Consider the following 20556-nt stretch of genomic DNA (forward strand, 5'->3'; position numbering starts at 1 on the left):
CTTTGAATAATAATTATTTTTAAAGATAAACTCAGATTCATTAAGAAATAATTAAACTTATTTTAATTACTGTATGAAACAGAATTAGAAATAAGATGTAATTGTAACGATTTGTGATGAGGAAGTTAAAACTGATATTATTTTTTATTAAATAGATATTAAAATATATTCTTTGAATTATTGACTGGTGGTAAGGTAGACCTACTGACTCAGAAGTATACCGTAAATGGGTAATATAACCCGTCGATAACGTCTAATATGTATCAATACAGTATTACATATTTACGTCATATTTAAATAATTTTAATCATACAAAGTACATAATAAAAAAGAAAACACATTTCTTAAATTTTTATACACTACAAATACTGTAAAAAAAATCAATTAATTTGAAGAATGCATAAACTATGTGAAGACTTTTTATTTAACGTTTAAAAGTTATTTTAAAAAATTTACTTTTCTTCGCATTCATTGGTATATAAAGTCCAGTCTGGGATCATCTCGATGGAAAATTATTCCTTCTTTATTAAATGGTGATGGCCTCTTAAGACGTACTGTGCCGGTTAATTTGCCTAATTGTTACCCCTAGTGTTTTCAATTAATTACTTTGCTAAATTTTAATAGTTCATAATACATTATTCCTCATCAACAATGCATTATATTCCAACAACGTGTAATTGAACTTTGACCTTACAATTAGCATTCTATAATTGATCTGAAAATTCTAAACGTATTAATTAAATCAAAACATAAATTTCTATTTGACATTATTTATTGTTGTTATTATGTATTAGTAATGGAAAAGTTGGGTGTACAAACAAACATGATCCTTGATCTGAATAATGAATAAGAATGAATAAGAGCAACACCCATCTACGAACCATTCCAATCTCTATTTACTTAAAATACCACAAAATATCCATTCTCCCAACAAGGTACCAGCAATCATTCTCCACTCTGGTTTCACAATTTTCGTGTAAACTGTAAGCAACAGGTATGTCGCAAGTCCTCGGGGGGGGCACCTACCACATACACGTGCTCCTACTACATACAACACGTCGTATCCCCGCGAAAGGAGTCATTGCTTCTCTTTTTTTCATCTTTCAAGAGAAGGAACGTAGGGAAAGTTGGTGGCAATGCTGGACAGTCGCCGCCAACCAGCTCGACAGATTCAACGTGGGGTGCTAGAAAACAAGGTGAACGGGTTGGCCAGACACATTGTGCGAGCTGCACTTAGCTCGTTCGGTTCGCTAAAGATCCCGCACTGTTTCGTTTTTCACCGAGTCAGCGAAAATTTTGTTCGCTTACGATTTTGCGGCTATGGCTCTCCGTGTAGCGTAGAAAAAGATACAATCCAAAACTCGTTCTGCCAGTTGATAAAACGGTAAAAAACAGAGAGGGTCCTACACTCGTGGATGAACTGATTAAGTGAGACTGTGCTTTGGTGAATTGTGAATGATTCTAAGCCACAGGTGTCACTGGGAGAATTCGTCAGGTAAATCTGCTCTCGAATCGATTTTATTTTTCTTTCTTTTGGAGAATTTGATTTCGTAGGGTGATTGCAGGGGTGGTTTGATTCATCCGCGATAGCGAAATTTGAAAGTAGAATATTTAACCCTTGAACAGGGGAGCCTGGGCAATCGTGACCCAAACTTACAAAATATATACAATGTTATTAATCTAAAATTAAATATACAGTTTTTAAAGGAACAGTGTACAATTTAGAAAATGAAAAGAATATGAAATTGGGGCTTTCTTCGTGGTCCACCGTCCGAAGGTTAAAGTAGGGGATTTTGAATTTGAATTGGAATTCTACGTTTCAATTAAATGAAGCGGGATGGTAATAATAAAATACCGAGAAAACCTTGTTTTATCGATATCACCTTGAATAATCACTTACAATTCTGTCGTCTCTGTATATCATTAAATGAATTTCTCGTGCGTCAGTTTGAAATCGCATACATATTACAGCTAATTATTGAAAAAAGTTTCTTTCCTTCTTTTTTCTCACCGATTATCAACTTTTTTTTATCATAAACATAACTCACTAATCGTAAGTATAATTGATATCAAACAAAAAGAATTCTTTGAAAATAGAATTGATAATAAAATTTTATACAAATTTTCAATGACGATATCATGATTTGCTCTTACAGGAATCTCAATAATCACCATTTCCATAAAATAATCGTTCACTGTAATTGCATAGATTATAAATAAAGACTTCTAAAATAGTATACAACCAAAGATATTTCTGAGTATCAGTCAGCAATGGGGTTCAAGGTTTCGAGAAAGAAAAAAAGCGTTGACACAGTTTTCGCGACAGATAATTTCAATTGGTTAATAACAGGGAAAGTAAAAAATGCAATTGAACGGTTGACGATAATTATTTAGTAACAATAGAGTGTTGCATATTAAATGATACATGTGATGCATAAAAGTTTCTGTAAGTATGAAGATTCTAATACATTTTCATGACATAAAATTATTATAAAATAGCATCTGTGATACATCAATTTGAAGCTTAAAGATTAATAAAGAAGATTATGTTAAGGTTCCGTTAATATTTTTAATACAAAATGGCTGGTCGCCAGTTAAAGCAAGCAATGACTGAATTTGAAACATACAAAGTCTAACACAATTTGATGACATAAAACTATTACAAAGTGGCACATACATTTTCGTGAAACTTTAAGCTTTCAATTGATATATTACACGTGGTGTTTGACGATACTTTTATGTCATGAAATGGTCTTAGACTTTTTACATTTCGAAATGAGATATTTGTGCGTTGCAATCCACGATCAGCTATTACGTACTAAATATATCAACAAAGCACTTATGTAATCATTTTTAATAAACTTCAACATAAAAATTGATGTGTCATAAGTTTCATTTAGTGATGCATTTATGTCATGAAATCATGTTAGAATCTTCATACTACGAAATCTTCTACTTCGTATAGAATAACGTAATGTAATGTATTAGACAAAATTGTTACACTGTTGTTGTTTATTTATTTATTAAAAATTATAATTCAGTTAAATTGACAAATCTCGTTTAATTGTAATATTAAAAGTTACTCATGGAATCAAATAAAAACAGAAAGCATGAAGATTTCCATGAAGTGATGACTGTGCGTGAAAGTAATCTCAGAATTTGGAAGAGAATTGAATCCTTAGCAGGATCAGGGTCCAGTTAAGGTACTTACCGTCGTCGCGACGTTATGTCAATAATCTCGGATGTAGGATAGACAAAGACTTTCTCTCATCGCTTTCCCCTGTTTCTCTAGTTCACGATCAAAAGAAATTCATTGGAGGACTACCAAACATAAAAAAATCATGGAGGTTATCAGAAAAGTAGTCAGATTATATATTCTATTACGATAATGATGTAATTTTAAAGGATTACACCACTATATACGATAAAATATATGTATACATATAACAGATTTTGAAATTCATTTCGTGATTTAAACAGAAGAAAAATGATGAAGAATAACTTCAGTAGAATTCAATGGTACTTAGATTCTATGTAAAAATATCATTCTACGAATTTGATATTTCATATAATACTTCCGGGAATATTAATTTGCAAGGTGTTCATTTTGTATGCACATTTTAAAGTATCGTTTATATTTCTGTTAAGAAACTTTGTCAGCATTGTGGAGGAATGTATTCTGATATACTGTATGTACTTTACAGGAAAATGCCTGCGATAAAACTTTTTGGAAGAAAATGGTTAGCAGCGACCGATGATCTTGTATATCCTGGTCTTTTTGAAATTTTCATTAGAGCAGTTTGGTGAGTAAATATTCTTTAATTATTAATTATAATTTTTTAGTATTAAAGAAATATAAAGGATGGTATATTCTAATTTCTATTAAATTCTTTTGTTTTTAGTTTATTATCATGTTTTGAAATGAATATTAGATGTACCGTTTGTTGTGCTATTATGCTACTATAATTAATGACTGCGTAATTAATATTAATTGTGTTTTGTTTACAGGTTAATACTGCTTGGTGCTGCTTGTTACAAATATTACGAGTACACATGGAGTTGTCATTTAGGAGGAGAGCTAGTCCGGATATATCTCCTCGGAGAAATAGCATTTCTTATCACATCTATGCTTTTCATGCTGGTCATTGTCAGGCATAGCGCAAAAGGAAGTATCATGGACACGAAGGCTCGTAAATATGTTGAGCCACTCTTGACAGTTAAGTGAGTGAATATTTCACGGAAATTACACTATAGGGCCTTTGAGATTGCTGAAATAAAAGTTATGCACACCATGTTAAGAAGACTTTAATTAAATCAATATTAAAATTATTATCAAACAAATTTTTTAAATCTTTCATTGATGCTACACCGGAAAACATATACCTACACTTGATATTACACTTGAAAACAATTTAACCATTGATAAAAATTGCAAAAAAAAACTACTTCTCAATGATATTTATTGACGCAAATGCTTCTAACGCTAACACTGATGAATAGACGTACCAGTGTTAAATCAAACTTTTTGTTAAGCTATGGACAGTGTCAGTAAAAAATGTGTAGACAAAAATGAAGTTATTGGAATTAGAGACGTAATTACAATTCAGTGCAAATATTAAATCTCCAGGAGAATACACACATACGTCTGTCTGCGCGGTTTTTTCTCATCGAATCGCATGATCTAACCAGTTTGATTTTAACCTTTGCACCATATTTTCTCTAACAATGTGAATATTAATGAATATTAACTGTCATTCAAAGAATGTTACGATAGTATGCTACATTTTTTTTTAATTTTAAGAAGCATAAAATATTAAAACGAATATAAAATTGAAAAAATTGAAAAATGTTATGTATAAAATTGAAATTCAATAAAAAGTTAACGTGGAATGTTTATAAATATAGCATATGTAGAAGCGTAATTTTCATTGAGGGACATATAGATTCGAAGAGAAACAGCAGGATTAATTTATAATATGATAAGATTTAAACTGATTAAAATTAATTAAAATTTGAATTTAAATTAAACAATATTAATTATATTATATTATATTAATACGATTTTACTGAAATTTATTGTAGGATACTGTTACTTCTGCCAGAGATAGGATGGAACATATTAGGAAGTATGTGGATGTTTGGATCAGAAATCGAATGTGGTTACGAACACTATACAGTTAACCTGGTGAAGACTCTGGTGTTTTTCGACTGGATTCTTATAGGCTTAACAATTTTTGGGTTAATCATTATATTCGATCCGTTGGGTTCGTTGAACGATGAGCAATTGGATAATTCCACCGAGCATGGGAAATTTTCGAAAAACTGGATACGGAGATTCAAGTTTCTCTGGTGGATGCGAAAAGATGACAATGCTAAAGAGACCTTTCAACATATCGCTGGTGAGACATAGGTACGATTGGTCTAGAAAAGGTCCTGTCGATGATTTTGTATTTATCATACTTGTCGAATAAGAAATTTTAAGTGCAATTTAGGTATTCAGCGAACTATTAAAAGTAGAGGAACTTTTTAATGAAAAATTTTGTCGCAAGTGAACAAAATAAGAAAATTATTATTGTGTTAATAATATTCTTTATAAAAAAAATAATTAAAAAATCTTTTACATGAAGCAACGGATTGGAAAATGGTAAAGGGGATATAATTATTTCCTTATAATTAATTGCACTTATTTTTACGTTCTTTTTCTTTGATTTTCAACAGGCAGGGCTTTTTCTTAAGGGTTAATACTTGCATGAAAATTGAAAAGTATCTCCTTCAAACAGGAAACTTTTTTTTTAAATTTTTGTTATTCAAACTAAAGCAAACTTTCAAGTATTTCATATAATGATAATTAGAAATCATTTTTTAGGTTTATTAAGCTGTTTATTTCGTGGAACGGACTTGGTACCTTCAGATGCAGTGGCGGGGTTTATTTTACTTCGAATTAGACAGAAATATGAAACTCATGAGTTGCGTCGGTTAAATCTACTTCCTAGTCCAGTATACACTGCCGGTATGTACTTATTCATCATAATTCACAGTTTATAATTTTTATAATTAGAATAATTATTATAATCACTGTTAATCATTATTATAATCATTTAATAACAAATTGGAATTATACTATTTAATATTACTAATTGCAATAATCTTTTAATTTAATGAATACACAATTTATTCTGTAATGAGATGTAATTAAAGTAAAGTATGATCAGAGCAAGAAAAGGATCTTGTATAATAGATCAGATAAATCAAACAACTTTTTTCTGCTTGATGATTAGCATTTTTCTTTCAGACGCGTCCATCATTTTTCGCGATACACCTAGCTGGATGACTTTGGAAAGTTCTCTTCATTATCTGAAACTTTCAGTAGCCTGTTACGGGTGGTTATTTGTTATTTATAAGCATTGGTATACAGGGTGTTTTCGTGTTATCAAAAATTTAACCTGTTGCGCTTGCTTTAGGTAAGTGTCAATTATCTCATTAAAAAAGAAATAATAAAAAATCATTGATGTGTATAGTTTACATATGCGAAATTTTTAAAAGATATAGCGCCACTCTATTTTATTTCAACTTACATTAATAAATCTATTAACCAATTTATGTGATAAAAACAATTAAAGAAATTAATCAAAATTTAATTACAGACGAAAGCCTGCTGCAATTACTGGGGATAATTGCTGCTACTGTTATTTGGCCGGTGTAACATATTTATCGGGTTTATCTACTGACGACATAATATTCGCATCGTTTAAAAATCGTCTCTGTGAGGTTCGTGCAAAATATATAATAAGTTATTTTGAAGTAGCTTAGGTGTAATCAATTGCGTAACTATGCAATAGTCATTTATTACTCACTATTCAATACTATTTACACTTGACACTCCTCAATGTTACTCAATACGTATTACTCAATGCTACTCACTAGTGAACTTTGAGATATTTTAATTATGGAAATTTCAAATTTTTGAATTGTTGAATTCAAAAATTCTTAAACGTTAAAACTCTAGTTTATTAGTATAACAGTTTCGGAAAGCAAGTAAGTACGTATTTTAATTACAATATTTGTATCATATTTGTGAAAAATTCTTAAATATATTTTGCAGATACCTTACTGCGTGATCGCCGACCATAAAACGAAAAGTATTGTGATCGCAATACGAGGTTCTCTATCGTTACGTGATTTGCTCACGGATATAGCTGCTGGTTCCGATATATTCGAATGTGAAGGCATTCCACCTGGCTCGCAGGTAACTAAACAAGAAAAAAAAAAGTTAAAAGCATAACTATTTTTACATATTTTACGACTTTACGGAAAGTAGCGTCTGTTGGAAAACATTAAACCTCGCTTTCTTTTAGATAAATTATTCATAAGAATTTTAAATGTTATTCTATAGGCACATAAAAGTATGATAACAGGAGCTAGAGGAATTTTAGAACAATTAGATGAAAATAAAATTTTCGAAAAGGCGTTCATTACGTATCCTGATTATAATTTAATGATCACAGGTAAATCAATTTTTAATTATTTATCAAATTTTCTATATTGAATAGTTGTCTCTTGTAGGTTTAAAAAATACAATTGCATATTCTATAAAAGGAAAGAAAATTGTCCGCGAAATTTAATATTGTTACCTGTCAATTTCACTTCTGCCTAGAAATAAATTCTTCTTTCAAATATTAGAAAATAGTTTCTCATTCAATTTTAAACGAAAATGTAGTAAAATTGTATGAGATCAAAAAAATTGAACGTTTGCACTCTATATGAAATAATATTATTAAACAATTTTATAAAATAAAATGTGTATAGGTCACAGTCTGGGCGCCGGTATAGGCATTCTCTTAGCACTTTTACTACGGCCTAGATACCCAGATATAAAGGTCTACGCGTTCTCCACACCAGGTAATAATTTTTCAAATATTCCTTTACACAGTAACTTCAACATATTGAATAGAAATTTTTTTAATTAGCTGGCCTTCTGTCTCGCGAGGCTGCCAAAGTAACCGAAGAATTCGTCCTATCGGTCGGAGTTGGTGATGACTTGGTGATGAGGCTAAGCGTTGACAGTACTGAAAATTTAAGAACCTCATTAGTCATGACCCTTAGATCGTGTCAACTACCAAAGGTTCATTAATTAAATATAAATAAAGTACTTTCTTTTAATTGAAAAGTCGTGACATTATTTATTAGAAAAATGTTGTTAATTCCAGAAATTAATTAAATATTTGTTTTTTTAGTATAGAGTGGTATTAAATGGATTAGGTTACATGTTATTTGGTGTACCAGAGAGGGATCTGAATAAAACGTGGACCAATTGTAATGTAATTGCAACTTCGACGGGACAATCACCGCTGCTTAGTGTAAAAGAGTCACAGAGAACAGATGTAAATTTGAAAAGTTTAGTTGAAAAAAAAAGAAAATTTGAACAAGAGGTTTATACATTTTGTTTTGTTACAGGAAAATGATATGTATGCGGAGGATATAACGAAGAGAAGATTTTCAAGGGTGAAGTTGTATGCTGGAGGGAGGATACTTCATATAATTAAATGCAAACCTGAAAAAGTAGAAGGGAAAAGGTTTGTTACTGCTTAATGTTTGTTATATTTTAATTTGTGTCACCAGGTGAGAGCCAGGGTGGACCTAAATGTAAAAATCTCAATGTCCTTTCTTTTGCAACTAACGATATTTGCTTTTTGATAGAAAAAAGCAGAAGGCAGACGAACAAAAATACGAAATGCGATGGGCACAACCAGAAGAATTTCCAGAATTGATTGTAATGCCACGAATGCTGTTAGATCATTTACCAAAATGTGTAGAAAAAGCTCTTACGGCATTAGTAGAACAACAAAACAAATTACCAGTTTACCTCGATCTATAACATAGTCAAAAACAAAAACTATGTGATAATTGAAGTAAGAAGAAAAATGTAGTTTCAAAGTTTATAAATACATTCAATCAAATTATCTTTTATTCATTCAAAATGATACAAATTTTTTTGTATTTTTATAACATAAAAAGCAAAGAATCCATGTAATTATTCCATCCAAGATAGTATAATGACGAATTTCAAAATATACTGTGAGTTTTGTAATAGGCTTCATGTGCCACTAAAATAATAATTTTAATAAATTAATATTAAAATAAAAATTCTTGAATCATGTTTCCTACATACATAACACAATACTCTAATTTTATTTTCTGCGTTTATAAATCATGACCCCTCAAAAACAAAGGCATGTCAAGTCCGCTCCCGGACATTCAATCTTTCACAAAAATAGCGGGAACTACTCAACAACTTACCGAGCGATTTTCCGAAATGGGTCTACTGGCGCCATCTATCAGAAAGTAGCGGAAACTATGCGACAACTTACCGGCTGTCGAGGATCAGTTGATAAGCCAGTAATCAACTGATTCCAAAATACCGACACCAATCTTTTCTGATTTTTATACTAGGATAAAGCAGATGGCGTTCGTTCTCAAGGCACAAATTCATTATCTTGTCTGTAGTCATTGAATCACTGATACAATCGAAAGCGGCTCTTCCATGTGCAAAGTGGGCACGTGCATAATATTCTAAAATTTAGTATTTCAGTAATAATACAGTGTCAAAATGTAAATAAATACGTGATTCCAATATATTAAACGTTATTAATCCATTAGAAAGCTGTAGATATAAGTCTAAAAGTAAGTAATGTTTACCTTTCGAATATTTAATAATCCAACCTCAAAATATTTTTTCATACACATATGCTTGACAATTTGAAGAAATACCATACGTCACTTGGATTTCTTAATTGATTCTGGTGTTATAGTATTTTATTTCAGTAAAGTGATACTTTAAGTATATATCTCTTCTGAACAGATGTCAGTTGTATCATCAAGGGTCAGCAGTGTGTCATCTATTCTAAAATCTCCAGGAGTTAGATCACAACTCATTCGGAGATCCAGTAGAGTATATTTCAAACTTCCAAAGGATTTCAAGAATATTATTTACAATTTTGAAAGTGGTAATGGCACTAAAGACTATGAAGATTTAATATGTATTTTACGTGATTCAAATATAAAGGTATATATGAATTTGAGTAGAATTAATTAACTTTATCAATCTAATTTTTATTATTCTTTATTTCAGGACTCAGATTTAATAGAATTTCTGGGAAATGTTAGACAATGTATGTCATTAATTAGTCCAGCACATAAAGCATTCATAGAAACACTTTTACAAATAAAATGGACCAGTCGTTCATTGGAAGTAACATCTGCTTACAAAGCCTTTCTAGAAGACTTAATTTGTATGCAGATTCATTATGCTAAACATGTAATAGATAATTTAGTTGAACAATTTAAACCAGGTATTTTAAAACGCTTACAGTAAAAGCTGGATATATGCAACAAATATTAGGACCCAGACGTTGCATATATCCAGCCGAGGTGTCGATTCTGGGCATTTAAACGTTTCATATATCCAGCCGAGGTGTCGATTCTGGGCATTTAATGTTGCATATATCCAGTCGAGGTGTCGATTCTGCGTCCGTACACATCGTTTGTATTCAGCCGCGATACCTATTCTACGTTCGTACACAACATGCGACGTGTTGCATGTTGCATGTTGCATGTTTGATGCATCTTTGGTGTACGGCCTGCCTTATGTTTGGTACCATTTTAATCAGAAAAATCTCACAAATGCGTTAGTAAAAGTTTCATTAAGAAAAAGTTAAAAATAAAAAAGTTTACACGGCTTCCTCGTCGAGCGTCTCGGTTCGCTTAGGAGGATCCCCCCAAGTGGAGGAGATAGCGATGTTGCATATATCCAGCCAATCTTTCGTTGCATATATCCAGCTTTTACTGTATATTGTATTGTAATTGAATGTTATAAACTCATATTACTTAAATATATTAGGTGTAAATTGGTGCCTTCTTTTTTTGAAAAATCATAGTAACTTCAATTATTGAATTCGTATTTTCGCGCAACTTTTCGAATTGGCAGAAATTTGAAAAATTAATTGGGAAGGTGTTACACCTTCATTACGCTTAATAACTGTATGTAGCAATATAATCGAACTTATTTTGTATGGAAATTTTTATTTTACGTAGATGAGGGTGACGATACCGAATGGGAAGCTGGAGAGTGTAAGGAAGAGAGTATCCAAAGGTTAAATCACATACATGACGTTCTTCGAAAGATTTTAAATATTGTACCAATGTAAGAATATTAATTAATTTTTAATGTATCATTTGTTAAAAGAATATATTTTTTATATATGAATGTTTTAGGTCAAGTAAGCTTCTATTACAGTCACTTAGAGGAAGGTTCCCATATATTACTCATGGAACTCATACGCATGAAGTTTATATTTATGCATTAATTCAAATATTAGAATACGCACCTCAATTGCGGTCTGATATTCTATCTTTAATTATTAACAGGTAAGATGCAATTACATATGTAGTAATGAGCATGGTAAACTTTTCCAAGATAACTAGCGATGTAAGGGAGGTGGCCTCATATACATATATATATATATATAGAAAGAGAGAAATCGATGGCCCTATCACTTCCGGGTAAATGTTTATGCAGGAAAATTTTATAATATTTAATAATGAAAAATTGTATTATTTTTTTTCTAAATTACAATTACAGAACTTTGAGAATTTCTGATTGCCCTATATTGCTATTTTTCCTAGGAAAGCTTATCATGTCTGATATTGTATAATAAAATTTAACATTATTTTTTTCATAGATTAATGGTGCTAGACGTAAATATACCACGTTTAGAAATAGAAGATGAAGATGAAGATATGATAGACGATAATGAATGTGATAACATTGGTAATGAAAATAATATTGTTGAAGAAAACAACGAAACAGAAACAGATAAAATACATCCAATAGCTCATAAATTGGATGTTTGTATGGAACTGATTCTGAAATACATGCATGATTCCTGCTTCATTCAGGATGTTTTGCAAATAGAATCTTTAAAGAGTCTTTATTTTGACGTATTACGTATATTTGAAACAGTAATATTACCTACTCATGCGAGTCAATACGTCCAGTATATTATGTTCTATATTTGTAGTTTTAAAACAGCTGTTGTGGAGGCTTTTATAGATTGGTTGTGGCGTAAAGCATCTGATCCTAATGTACCTTGTATTATACGGCAATCATCGGTGGCATACATAGCTAGTTTTCTAGTTACGGCCAAATTTGTCACTGCCGGGTAAGTATTTAATCGGTACTCTGTGGAGTAACTACGCATGTGAGATCGCAATCCCTTGATATCAAATATTATACATATTATATGTTGTATACATATTCTTTTTATAGGCTAGTGAAAGCAGTGCAGTTTAAAATGTCTAAATGGATACACGATTACATCAACATGCAAGATTACTCAAAGTACATAGACGATGAAAATAAGGAACACACTGTATTTTATTCCGTTTGTCAAGCATTATTTCTCATAATTACTAAGAGACATAATGATTATCCAGATTCTAAAAAATGTAAGTATACAGTTATAATTTATTTAATTGTAAGAATATTAATATATATTTTTTAAAGTATTAATATGTAATTTATTGTTTATTTTTTAGATATGAAGTATTTACAAGAACTGGATTTAGCAAAAATAATAACATGTAAATTGAATCCTCTGAAAGCTTGCCATCCCGAGATCGTACATAATTTTGCAGAAATTACACGAATGTATCAATTGGCATACTGTTACACGATAATTGAAAATAATACGCGTAGTCAACTTCCGCTTTTTAACAGTAATAAAACTGTAACAACTACGGTAGAAAACTTTTTCCCATTTAGTTCGTATACGTTAAAGCGAAGTGGACAAAGGTTAATTCTTCTATGTCATGAAAATATTACTAGCAGTGAATACAAATCTATTTCTGAATACAGAGAAGATGTTGAATACATGACTGAATAGCAGATTTCACTTTTCAAATTCAAATCATATTTGTAATCATCTTTCGAATAAATTAAATATTTATAAAGTGATTAAGTATGTACTTGAACCTGATAAATATGCAAATTGAGATTTTTAAATCTCTAACTGATTGAACTTCAAATTTTCCAAGCTGCAAATTTTGGAATTTCTATATTGCTAAATTTGAAAGTTAGAAAATTAGAAATCTCTGGCTGTTGAATTTTCACTTTTTAAATTCTAAGATTTCCAATTTTCAAGCTTTCAAATTTCAATTTATCGTACATTTAATTTAAACAATAACATTAATTTTAAATAACCCATACTAAATATTCCATCTTCCAAATTTCGCGCCACAAATGTCTTAGAAAACCGGAGCCGGAAACCAAGCTTCGGTGACGCAGTGGCGTAATCTTTTGCGGTCTGTCGGTTGCTTTGCGATTCTTTCACATAAACGGTAACGTAAAATGGCGAATTGTAGTTGTTATTTACTTCTACGGATCTTCACAAAATAATTACAATAAAAAATCCAAGAAATATCCATTGCCCAAGAATTCATCACTGCGTATTAACTTCTTACGCAAACGATTGTAAGTATTACGGTTGTCAGTTAAAGATTAAAAAATTTCTAATGTGTGCACTAGACATCGGTTCATATCCAAGTCGGTATTTCCGCATGTTTTTCCTATGAAATTAACAATTAAGCCGCTTTCCGTTATAATTAAAAAAAAATCTTCTTTTTGTTATTTTATTATAACATTTACGCAAAGTAGTCGCATTTTTCCAAGAAGGTTATAATAATATTCTCAAACAATTTTATCGTTCACCCTGCATGTTGGAATATTCAATTACTAGTATATTATATATCACAATAATTTGTCAATTTTATATATATACATATATATATTGTTATTTCTGTTTTGTAATCTATTTTTCTAACAAATATTGATTTCTTATTTCATTTTCTAGGTTATGGTTATTAGGAATTTAAATATTTTATTTATAATCACAGTGTTAATAACAATGTTGGGAATAACGATATAATTCATTTTTAGCAAATTTGAATTGGAATTTGCATCACATGCTGTGTTAAAAATTTTTAGCTTTTTCAGTACACATCTATTATGTAAATGCATAAAATGAGTTTCATTACAGTTTATTCAAACTTTTGTACAAATAGCTTTTTCTATGATTTAAAGTTCATGCGTATTCTCCCTTATTTAAATTTCTGATTATAAAATTTACTTTCATTGAAACTTTAAGTTTTAATACCATACGAGAATACGTATCATGTACTCAATAATGGGACGTATCTTATACTGTGTATAAATATTAAACTTCAGTAATAAATTTTCCCATTAATAACTTTGCATGCTAATTGCAAGTCTTTGAAGCACATGTTGTATATAAATCCTCAAGTTTAATTTTCACTCATATAGTAAGTTAGGGCATTGTTAAATATCTATGGGAGACTACTTAAGAAGTTAATGTCTCATTATTTATTTTTATTTTTTTTTTAAATGCATACCAGAAATCCTGAGTAATTGTAAATTATTTTTACTAGGTTTTATTGTGCTGATACCACAGATATGATGTTGATGGACTGGTGTAACCAAGTGTAGTATTGATATCGATTTTAATCTCCATTGATCATATTGGCAAGGGTTTGAGTCTTGAATAATATGGCACAGTATTTTAATTTTGTGACTAATGCCAGTGGTACGTTAACGCTTGAAGAGGTACAGAGAATTTGTTCAGCTGAGGGACAAAGCGTACAATTAGTCGTTGAGGATATAAATAATGATGGTAACAGTTGTCAGCAATTATTGACTTACACCAGTGCACCACAAGAGCAACCAATATTTTCACAGCATATTAACTTAGGAAGTCAAATTTCTACATCACAATTGGAGCAAGGGTAATTTGTTGCGCATGCATTACAAGTAGCTGTGTGGTATATTTGAGGAGAAAAGAAGGGGTATTGATGCTGGTCACTATTCAAAATTCAGCATGCTATTGAATATACATTTTCATACACAATTTTTCAAGCGAAACTGTATAATTTCGTGCGATACATTTAAATTAAAATTAAACCCCACCAAACACTTCTTAAGATAGTCTTCTAATTACAACAAAGTCATTTAATAGTTACTGTACACGTGTGCCTCAAAGAAACACTTTATAGTTAATTTAAATAATGTAAGCATGTCTGATGCGGATCATATAAACATACGTACCTGTAAATGTAATTTTCGTCATTAGAAATTAATACATTATGAAAGAACATCTGTGTAATATTATTTTATATTTATTGTAATTAGTGTTACATTAAAATACCAATGCACCTCCTTTCTTCCTCACTCTTTAACTAACAATAATACTCCTAAATATCTAACATAACAAATTTCTTTCCAGACAGAGTGTTTTTATAATTAAAACAAATACAAACGAATTAGCTACATCTGAAGGAATACTAAAGTCTGCAACAGTAAATGCTAACAATATAGGTAGGAATATCGTAAGCGTCGATAATAAAGGTAAATTTGAATACCTAGAAGATTAATAACAAAGATTATAAGGAAAATACTTTTACAGATTGCAACAATGATGTGCAACAAATACGATGGATGAAAATGCAAGAGAATAGTATTAATGTAAATACAGTATCGAAAGAAGGTGTGCTCATATCAGAGAAAACTCAGACTGCCAATGTAAATGAAAATCAAAATAATTCTTCGCAAGTAAGTACAAACATCTGCCCATAAGTTTTTAATAAATTAATTGTATATTTGTTTAGGCTCTTCTGCATAGTTTGTGCGAATTGGACAGTGGACTTCTAAAAAGGAAACCGCTACGATCATACCCAAACAGAAATCGATGTTCAACTGGAACATCGTCCATCCCTGATAAAACGAATATCTCAAACACCATAGGAATCCCAATACAGAATATTAATGTATCTAGCATTAAGACAAATACTCCTTACAACAAGTCAGTCAGTCCTATTGGACAGAATGTGACACAAATTCCTACGCAAGTACATTCTTCTCTGGGCACGATTCATAGCAGACCTCAAGCTCGCACCTTAATGTCAAAGACTCCTGCGAAGCTGCTGCAGCCTAAGATGGAACAGACGAGACTAAAGCAGATGCCGAATCAGAGACAAGCGCAGAATGATCAGAGACTGCAAGGGAATGCGCAGCGACTAGCACAGGGTTCATTAAACAGTTCACAGCGGCAACAAACTCCACAGAGACAAGTGTTACCCTCATCCCCATTACAATTTCAGAAAACAGTCTCCCCACAGAAGTCTCAATACGAACAATCAACCTCACTATCAACGTCTCAGAGCATGCACAGCAGCATGGAAGTTGACTCTCTAGAGTCTTCATCACTTCAAGATACAAGTTTCTCGTCACAGACTGATTCAGAAAACAGTTCATCGGAAAGTATCGCTTTTCTTCAAAAAGTTATTCGCAATCCAATGGATACAATAGTTCAACATCAAATTAAAGGAAATACCGCGAAAATGCTGGTTATGTTTTCTAATGGCGAGCAGAGATTAATTACGTTTGATATACCAAACGAGGATTGCACCGTTCAGGATTTATTAGAACAGGTAATTGCAGTGATTATTAATAGAAGTTTGATGAGAATTATAAAATTGTTTATTTACAGGCAAATATTACATTCTGTGGAACGACAAATGTTTCTTTGGTTTCTGATCCCACATTGGGTATCAATTATATTGTCGAAGCTGGATCTAACACATCACATGATGTACCCGAGCATGACAGTTCCCAAGAAAATTTAAATAATTTAGACTCCCCGAGGTAAATTTTCTGATGAATTAATTTTGATTGAATTTAAATATTATAATATTGAATATTTTAGGTCACCCGATGAGAATAGTAATCCTGTCCAACAAAACGAAGTAAGTTGAAAATTAATTAAAATTTTGTTGCTTAATTAATTTCAATTTAATACGTTTAATGTGCCGTAGGAGGCTATATTCATCGAAGGAATGTTAGCAGTCTGTTCCCACTGTGGTATCAGTTCTCTTGATTTCAATCGGTGCCAGAGATGCAAAAGAAAATTATCGAAGGAAGTAAAATCCATTCCGATGACCATGGGTGTACAAGAAAAAAAAGAAACAATGATTTCTGTTGACGTAAGAATTAAAAACCATACATGAAAATTTACAATGTTGAATTTTAAGTATCATTGTGCAAATGTTTCCAGAGTTTTTATAAGAAAAACAATGAGCGGAACTCATCTGCAAAGTTAGAGAAATTAGAAAGGGATGGTGCTGTTTATAAGCGAGGAAGGGGAAGAGGGAAAGGTGTAACGAGAACCAGGCCTATTCACAAAGAACCAGGTAGAAAAATAATATGATTAAAAAATTAATATCGTTGTTTTAAATGTCTTACGCAATGTACATACGTATTTCTTGTTTAGAATGTTTAACAATATCGTCTGACGAAGAGGAGGAAGGTAAAATGAAGAAATTGGAGAGCTCCAATAACAGTACATGTTCGCATGATACAAGTAATAATTTTAACGAAGATCTGGACACGATTTTGGAAAAGGAACCAGTAATTACAAACAATTCTATTTCTAGCACAAGTTCTGATTACGCCATGGAGACTGAAAACATAGTTAGAGGTACATATTTATTAAGATTGTGTATTAAGATACAGAGAATACATATAAACATCTTTCAGATAATTGTCCTCAAGCTCTGCACACTAGTATAGTGTGTCGAACAGTACGGATAGGTTCTTACAAATATATTCCTCGAGAGAAAGTAGTAATCTCACAGAACGGAGTAAGATTTGGTGTACCTTTATTAGAAGATGGTAAATTTAACTTGAATAAGAAAAATCGATAAATAATAACAGAATTATACATGTATACGTACATTTCAGATCAAAGCTTTGTAACATTAGAAATTAAATTACAAAACATAGTGAGAGTATTAGTTCATTTCGGGAAGTCGATGCCAGTGCTTTTCTTTTACACATCCACTAACAGTGGAGCAATGATCCGTGAGTTGTTAGGGATGCAGGATCCGAAGGGACCGTACTACGATCCGGCTGGAAAAGACCTCACGCATAAAAGAATAACTCTATTGCCAGAAAAATGGTCTGAAGAATCTAAAATGGCATTAAAGGATTTGTTTTCGTACAGAAACTTGTTGGTTGAGTTGAACGCGAAAGAGGCGAATGATATCCTTGTACGAGCCTCACCAAAAGACGTACGTATGCAATAATTTATAATTAATTCTAATTACATTTACATTTGTATAATTCACAGATTCTGAATTCATCGAAGAAAGGAGAGCAGACAGGGGCAGCTAATTCGAATGCCAATGGAGGAATACAAACGTAAGTAACAAATTAAACATGTACACGTAATCTGCGTATTAATATAAAATTATTATTTGTAGGATAACTGTATATCCCCCACCACCAGCGAAAGGTGGCATAGCAATTAATACTGAAGACTATCTATGCCTTGGAGAGGATCAATTTTTAAATGATGTAATCATAGACTTCTATTTGAAATACTTAACATTGGAAGTCTTGTCGGAGCCTGACCAACACAGAACCCATGTATTTAGTTCATATTTTTATAAACGATTAACAAGTCCCCACACTCAGGCGGTAGAAAGCAACGTACCTCTGTCTCCAGCTGCCAAGAGGCATGCGAGGGTGCAAAAGTGGACAAAGAATGTCAATATATTTGAGAAGGATTTTATCATAATTCCTATCAACGAACAGTAAGTATTTATTCGTTGTCCTAATTGACTGCAAATATTTAGTATGCATATCATTACAGCGCTCACTGGTTTCTGGCCATTATTTGTTTCCCCGGATTAGTGGGTGAAGTTCCTCCACAGATTGTACGGAGCCAGGAGAATGATGTTCGCAAAACTGTACATAAAAGTAAAAGGCTAAAGGAGGTTAAGCTCCAGACTGTTACGATTGGTAGTACTACACTTACACCAGTGACTACTACTATTACTATAGATCAACCTGATGATGGTTCGGAGAGAGATGAAGCCGAAGGCGATGACGAAGAGATGGAGATGGATAGCGAAGATGACGTAAGTTTATCGTAAACAATTAATTAATTGTATTAATTGTTTCATGCCTCGAATTTTTAAATGTAGGATGAATCTGAATCTACGGAGAACAAAAACGTACCAAAAGTGGAAGAGTATGTGCCACTGGAAACTACGGTTAAAGTGTAAGTAATTAAATGTAAAATAATAATTATAAGATTTGTTTTATATTTTTGTTATATTTTATTTAGACCATGCATATTGATATTTGATTCCCTTGCGGGAGCAAGTAGATCGCGTGTAGTAGCTACATTAAGAGATTATTTGAGTTGTGAGTACGTTGCTAAAATGGGAAGCGAAAAAGTATTTTCAAAGGATACTATTAAAGGAGCCTCGTTGAAAGTTCCTCAGCAATCAAATTTTACTGATTGCGGATTGTACGTGTTGCAGTACGTCGAGAGTTTCTTTCAAGTAAGTTGAAATTTTATTAGGTCTTTAAAGAAAGGTAATAATAATTACAATATTAACTTTTCATTCAGAATCCCATTAAAGATTATACATTGCCAATAAAAACCCTGAAGAACTGGTTCGAAGAGATAGTAGTGACGAGAAAACGTGAAGAATTATCGAAACTATTAATTAAGTTAATGAATTCAACCAAAGGAGATAAAACTATAAATATACCAGTGGTTAACTTTCCTACGCAAGACGGTAAACTGAAAGCAAAGCCTGAAAATCAAGTGGATGCGAAATCACTGAAAACAGACACAGACGATAAGAAAAAGCCTACGTTAGAGGGGGAGAATCGTGTTAGTAATAATCTGCCAAATCAAACGGAGAATACCGAAGCAACAACTGATATAATGAATAAAACTATGTACCAGATCATTCCTTATCCTCCATGTACAAGTTCCAGTTCGATTGAAAACAATTCACCGGAGATGTTTAATCAATCTAAAACTCCTCATCAGAGGTAAATTTCATATGGCATAGCACTTTGTGTCCTATCTGATCACGCATGCGCATTAACACAATAAATATAATGTTTCATAATATAATATTATATTTAGACAAGGACAGAAGGAGCCTATAACGGTCTCTTTCTTTCCTATGCGGCATTTGCTCATACATTCTATGTTAAAATTAATTGTTTTTGTATTTCATGATAATTTTTATTTTTCCTTTTTAGATCGCCAAGTGAAACGATGTCTTATTTAAAATCGAAACGAATTCCCAGGTTAATGTTAAGAACAGAGAATCAAGACGATCCCCAAGCGGCGAAAAAGCACAAAGGAGAGTCCTTTGATTCTTGTAAATAAATGTTACTTTCTTTTTATAATGATAAAGTTAGCCCACATTCATAAACAAACATGGAATCATTTACCTATGTAATAAATGTAGTTAACACTTCATAAAACAAATAAAAACATTCAATCATAACTGTATCATATTTGCATTTTAATTCATAATCGCCGAAAATTGAGTCAGTTGGTAATAGTCATGAGCAGTCATCTGCTCGCGAAAGAAAGCTGCTAGAAATATAGAAAACGT

General features: G+C 31.7%; 3 protein-coding genes across 9 annotated transcripts; all 3 read left to right on the forward strand.

The window, feature by feature from the left end:
* The first annotated feature begins 1124 nt into the window (after positions 1-1124).
* On the forward strand, positions 1125-9099 carry LOC117608255 (diacylglycerol lipase-beta). The gene is made up of 14 exons (XM_034333084.2): positions 1125-1495; positions 3705-3803; positions 4009-4221; positions 5083-5399; positions 5867-6010; positions 6293-6461; positions 6645-6768; positions 7103-7246; positions 7394-7505; positions 7807-7899; positions 7968-8122; positions 8235-8381; positions 8455-8573; positions 8698-9099. The coding sequence occupies exons 2-14, from the start codon at positions 3709-3711 to the stop codon at positions 8873-8875; spliced, it is 2010 nt and encodes a 669-aa protein (XP_034188975.2). The 5' UTR covers positions 1125-1495; positions 3705-3708; the 3' UTR covers positions 8876-9099.
* A 402-nt stretch (positions 9100-9501) lies between these two features.
* Tif-IA (RNA polymerase I-specific transcription initiation factor RRN3 homolog Tif-IA) lies at positions 9502-12997 on the forward strand. 2 transcript variants are annotated; one of them, XM_034332878.2, is made up of 8 exons: positions 9502-9681; positions 9860-10063; positions 10130-10289; positions 11092-11200; positions 11272-11424; positions 11739-12218; positions 12326-12504; positions 12595-12997. In XM_034332878.2, the coding sequence occupies exons 2-8, from the start codon at positions 9860-9862 to the stop codon at positions 12939-12941; spliced, it is 1632 nt and encodes a 543-aa protein (XP_034188769.1). In that variant the 5' UTR covers positions 9502-9681; the 3' UTR covers positions 12942-12997. The 2 variants fall into 2 exon arrangements, with proteins under 2 accessions (XP_034188769.1, XP_034188768.1); XM_034332877.2 differs by having other exon boundaries at positions 10130-10349; positions 12595-12995.
* A 372-nt stretch (positions 12998-13369) lies between these two features.
* Positions 13370-20486, forward strand: LOC117608177 (uncharacterized). Of its 6 annotated transcripts, none has more exons than XM_034332874.2 (19): positions 13370-13528; positions 14503-14856; positions 15354-15445; positions 15534-15649; positions 15736-16557; positions 16617-16771; positions 16833-16872; positions 16942-17109; positions 17181-17316; positions 17397-17603; positions 17663-17797; positions 17867-18195; positions 18255-18325; positions 18388-18720; positions 18780-19047; positions 19114-19190; positions 19257-19476; positions 19545-19978; positions 20195-20486. In XM_034332874.2, the coding sequence occupies exons 2-19, from the start codon at positions 14621-14623 to the stop codon at positions 20322-20324; spliced, it is 3969 nt and encodes a 1322-aa protein (XP_034188765.1). In that variant the 5' UTR covers positions 13370-13528; positions 14503-14620; the 3' UTR covers positions 20325-20486. The 6 variants fall into 6 exon arrangements, with proteins under 6 accessions (XP_034188765.1, XP_034188764.1, XP_034188763.1 ...); XM_034332873.2 differs by having other exon boundaries at positions 15534-15679; positions 20195-20483; XM_034332872.2 differs by having other exon boundaries at positions 15354-15475; positions 20195-20469.
* Positions 20487-20556: the final 70 nt, after the last annotated feature.

This window comes from Osmia lignaria, chromosome 15 (genome assembly GCF_051020975.1).
Source record: "Osmia lignaria lignaria isolate PbOS001 chromosome 15, iyOsmLign1, whole genome shotgun sequence".
In the NCBI taxonomy this organism is placed as follows: domain Eukaryota; kingdom Metazoa; phylum Arthropoda; class Insecta; order Hymenoptera; family Megachilidae; genus Osmia; species Osmia lignaria.

What these genes read in the sequence shown, in the direction of transcription:
- LOC117608177 (XM_034332871.2), top strand. Translation starts at nt 14,621, where the DNA reads ATGGCACAGTATTTTAATTTTGTGACTAATGCCAGTGGTACGTTAACG. An exon ending in GCCTATTCACAAAGAACCAG is followed by an intron (nt 17,317 to 17,396) that starts GTAGAAAAATAA and finishes TTTCTTGTTTAG; the next exon opens with AATGTTTAACAATATCGTCT. An exon ending in AGATGGATAGCGAAGATGAC is followed by an intron (nt 19,048 to 19,113) that starts GTAAGTTTATCG and finishes TTTTAAATGTAG; the next exon opens with GATGAATCTGAATCTACGGA.
- Tif-IA (XM_034332877.2), top strand. Translation starts at nt 9,860, where the DNA reads ATGTCAGTTGTATCATCAAGGGTCAGCAGTGTGTCATCTATTCTAAAA. An exon ending in AGTTGAACAATTTAAACCAG is followed by an intron (nt 10,350 to 11,091) that starts GTATTTTAAAAC and finishes TATTTTACGTAG; the next exon opens with ATGAGGGTGACGATACCGAA. An exon ending in CTATCTTTAATTATTAACAG is followed by an intron (nt 11,425 to 11,738) that starts GTAAGATGCAAT and finishes TTTTTTTCATAG; the next exon opens with ATTAATGGTGCTAGACGTAA.
- LOC117608255 (XM_034333084.2), top strand. Translation starts at nt 3,709, where the DNA reads ATGCCTGCGATAAAACTTTTTGGAAGAAAATGGTTAGCAGCGACCGAT. An exon ending in GCATTCCACCTGGCTCGCAG is followed by an intron (nt 7,247 to 7,393) that starts GTAACTAAACAA and finishes GTTATTCTATAG; the next exon opens with GCACATAAAAGTATGATAAC. An exon ending in GATCGTGTCAACTACCAAAG is followed by an intron (nt 8,123 to 8,234) that starts GTTCATTAATTA and finishes TTGTTTTTTTAG; the next exon opens with TATAGAGTGGTATTAAATGG.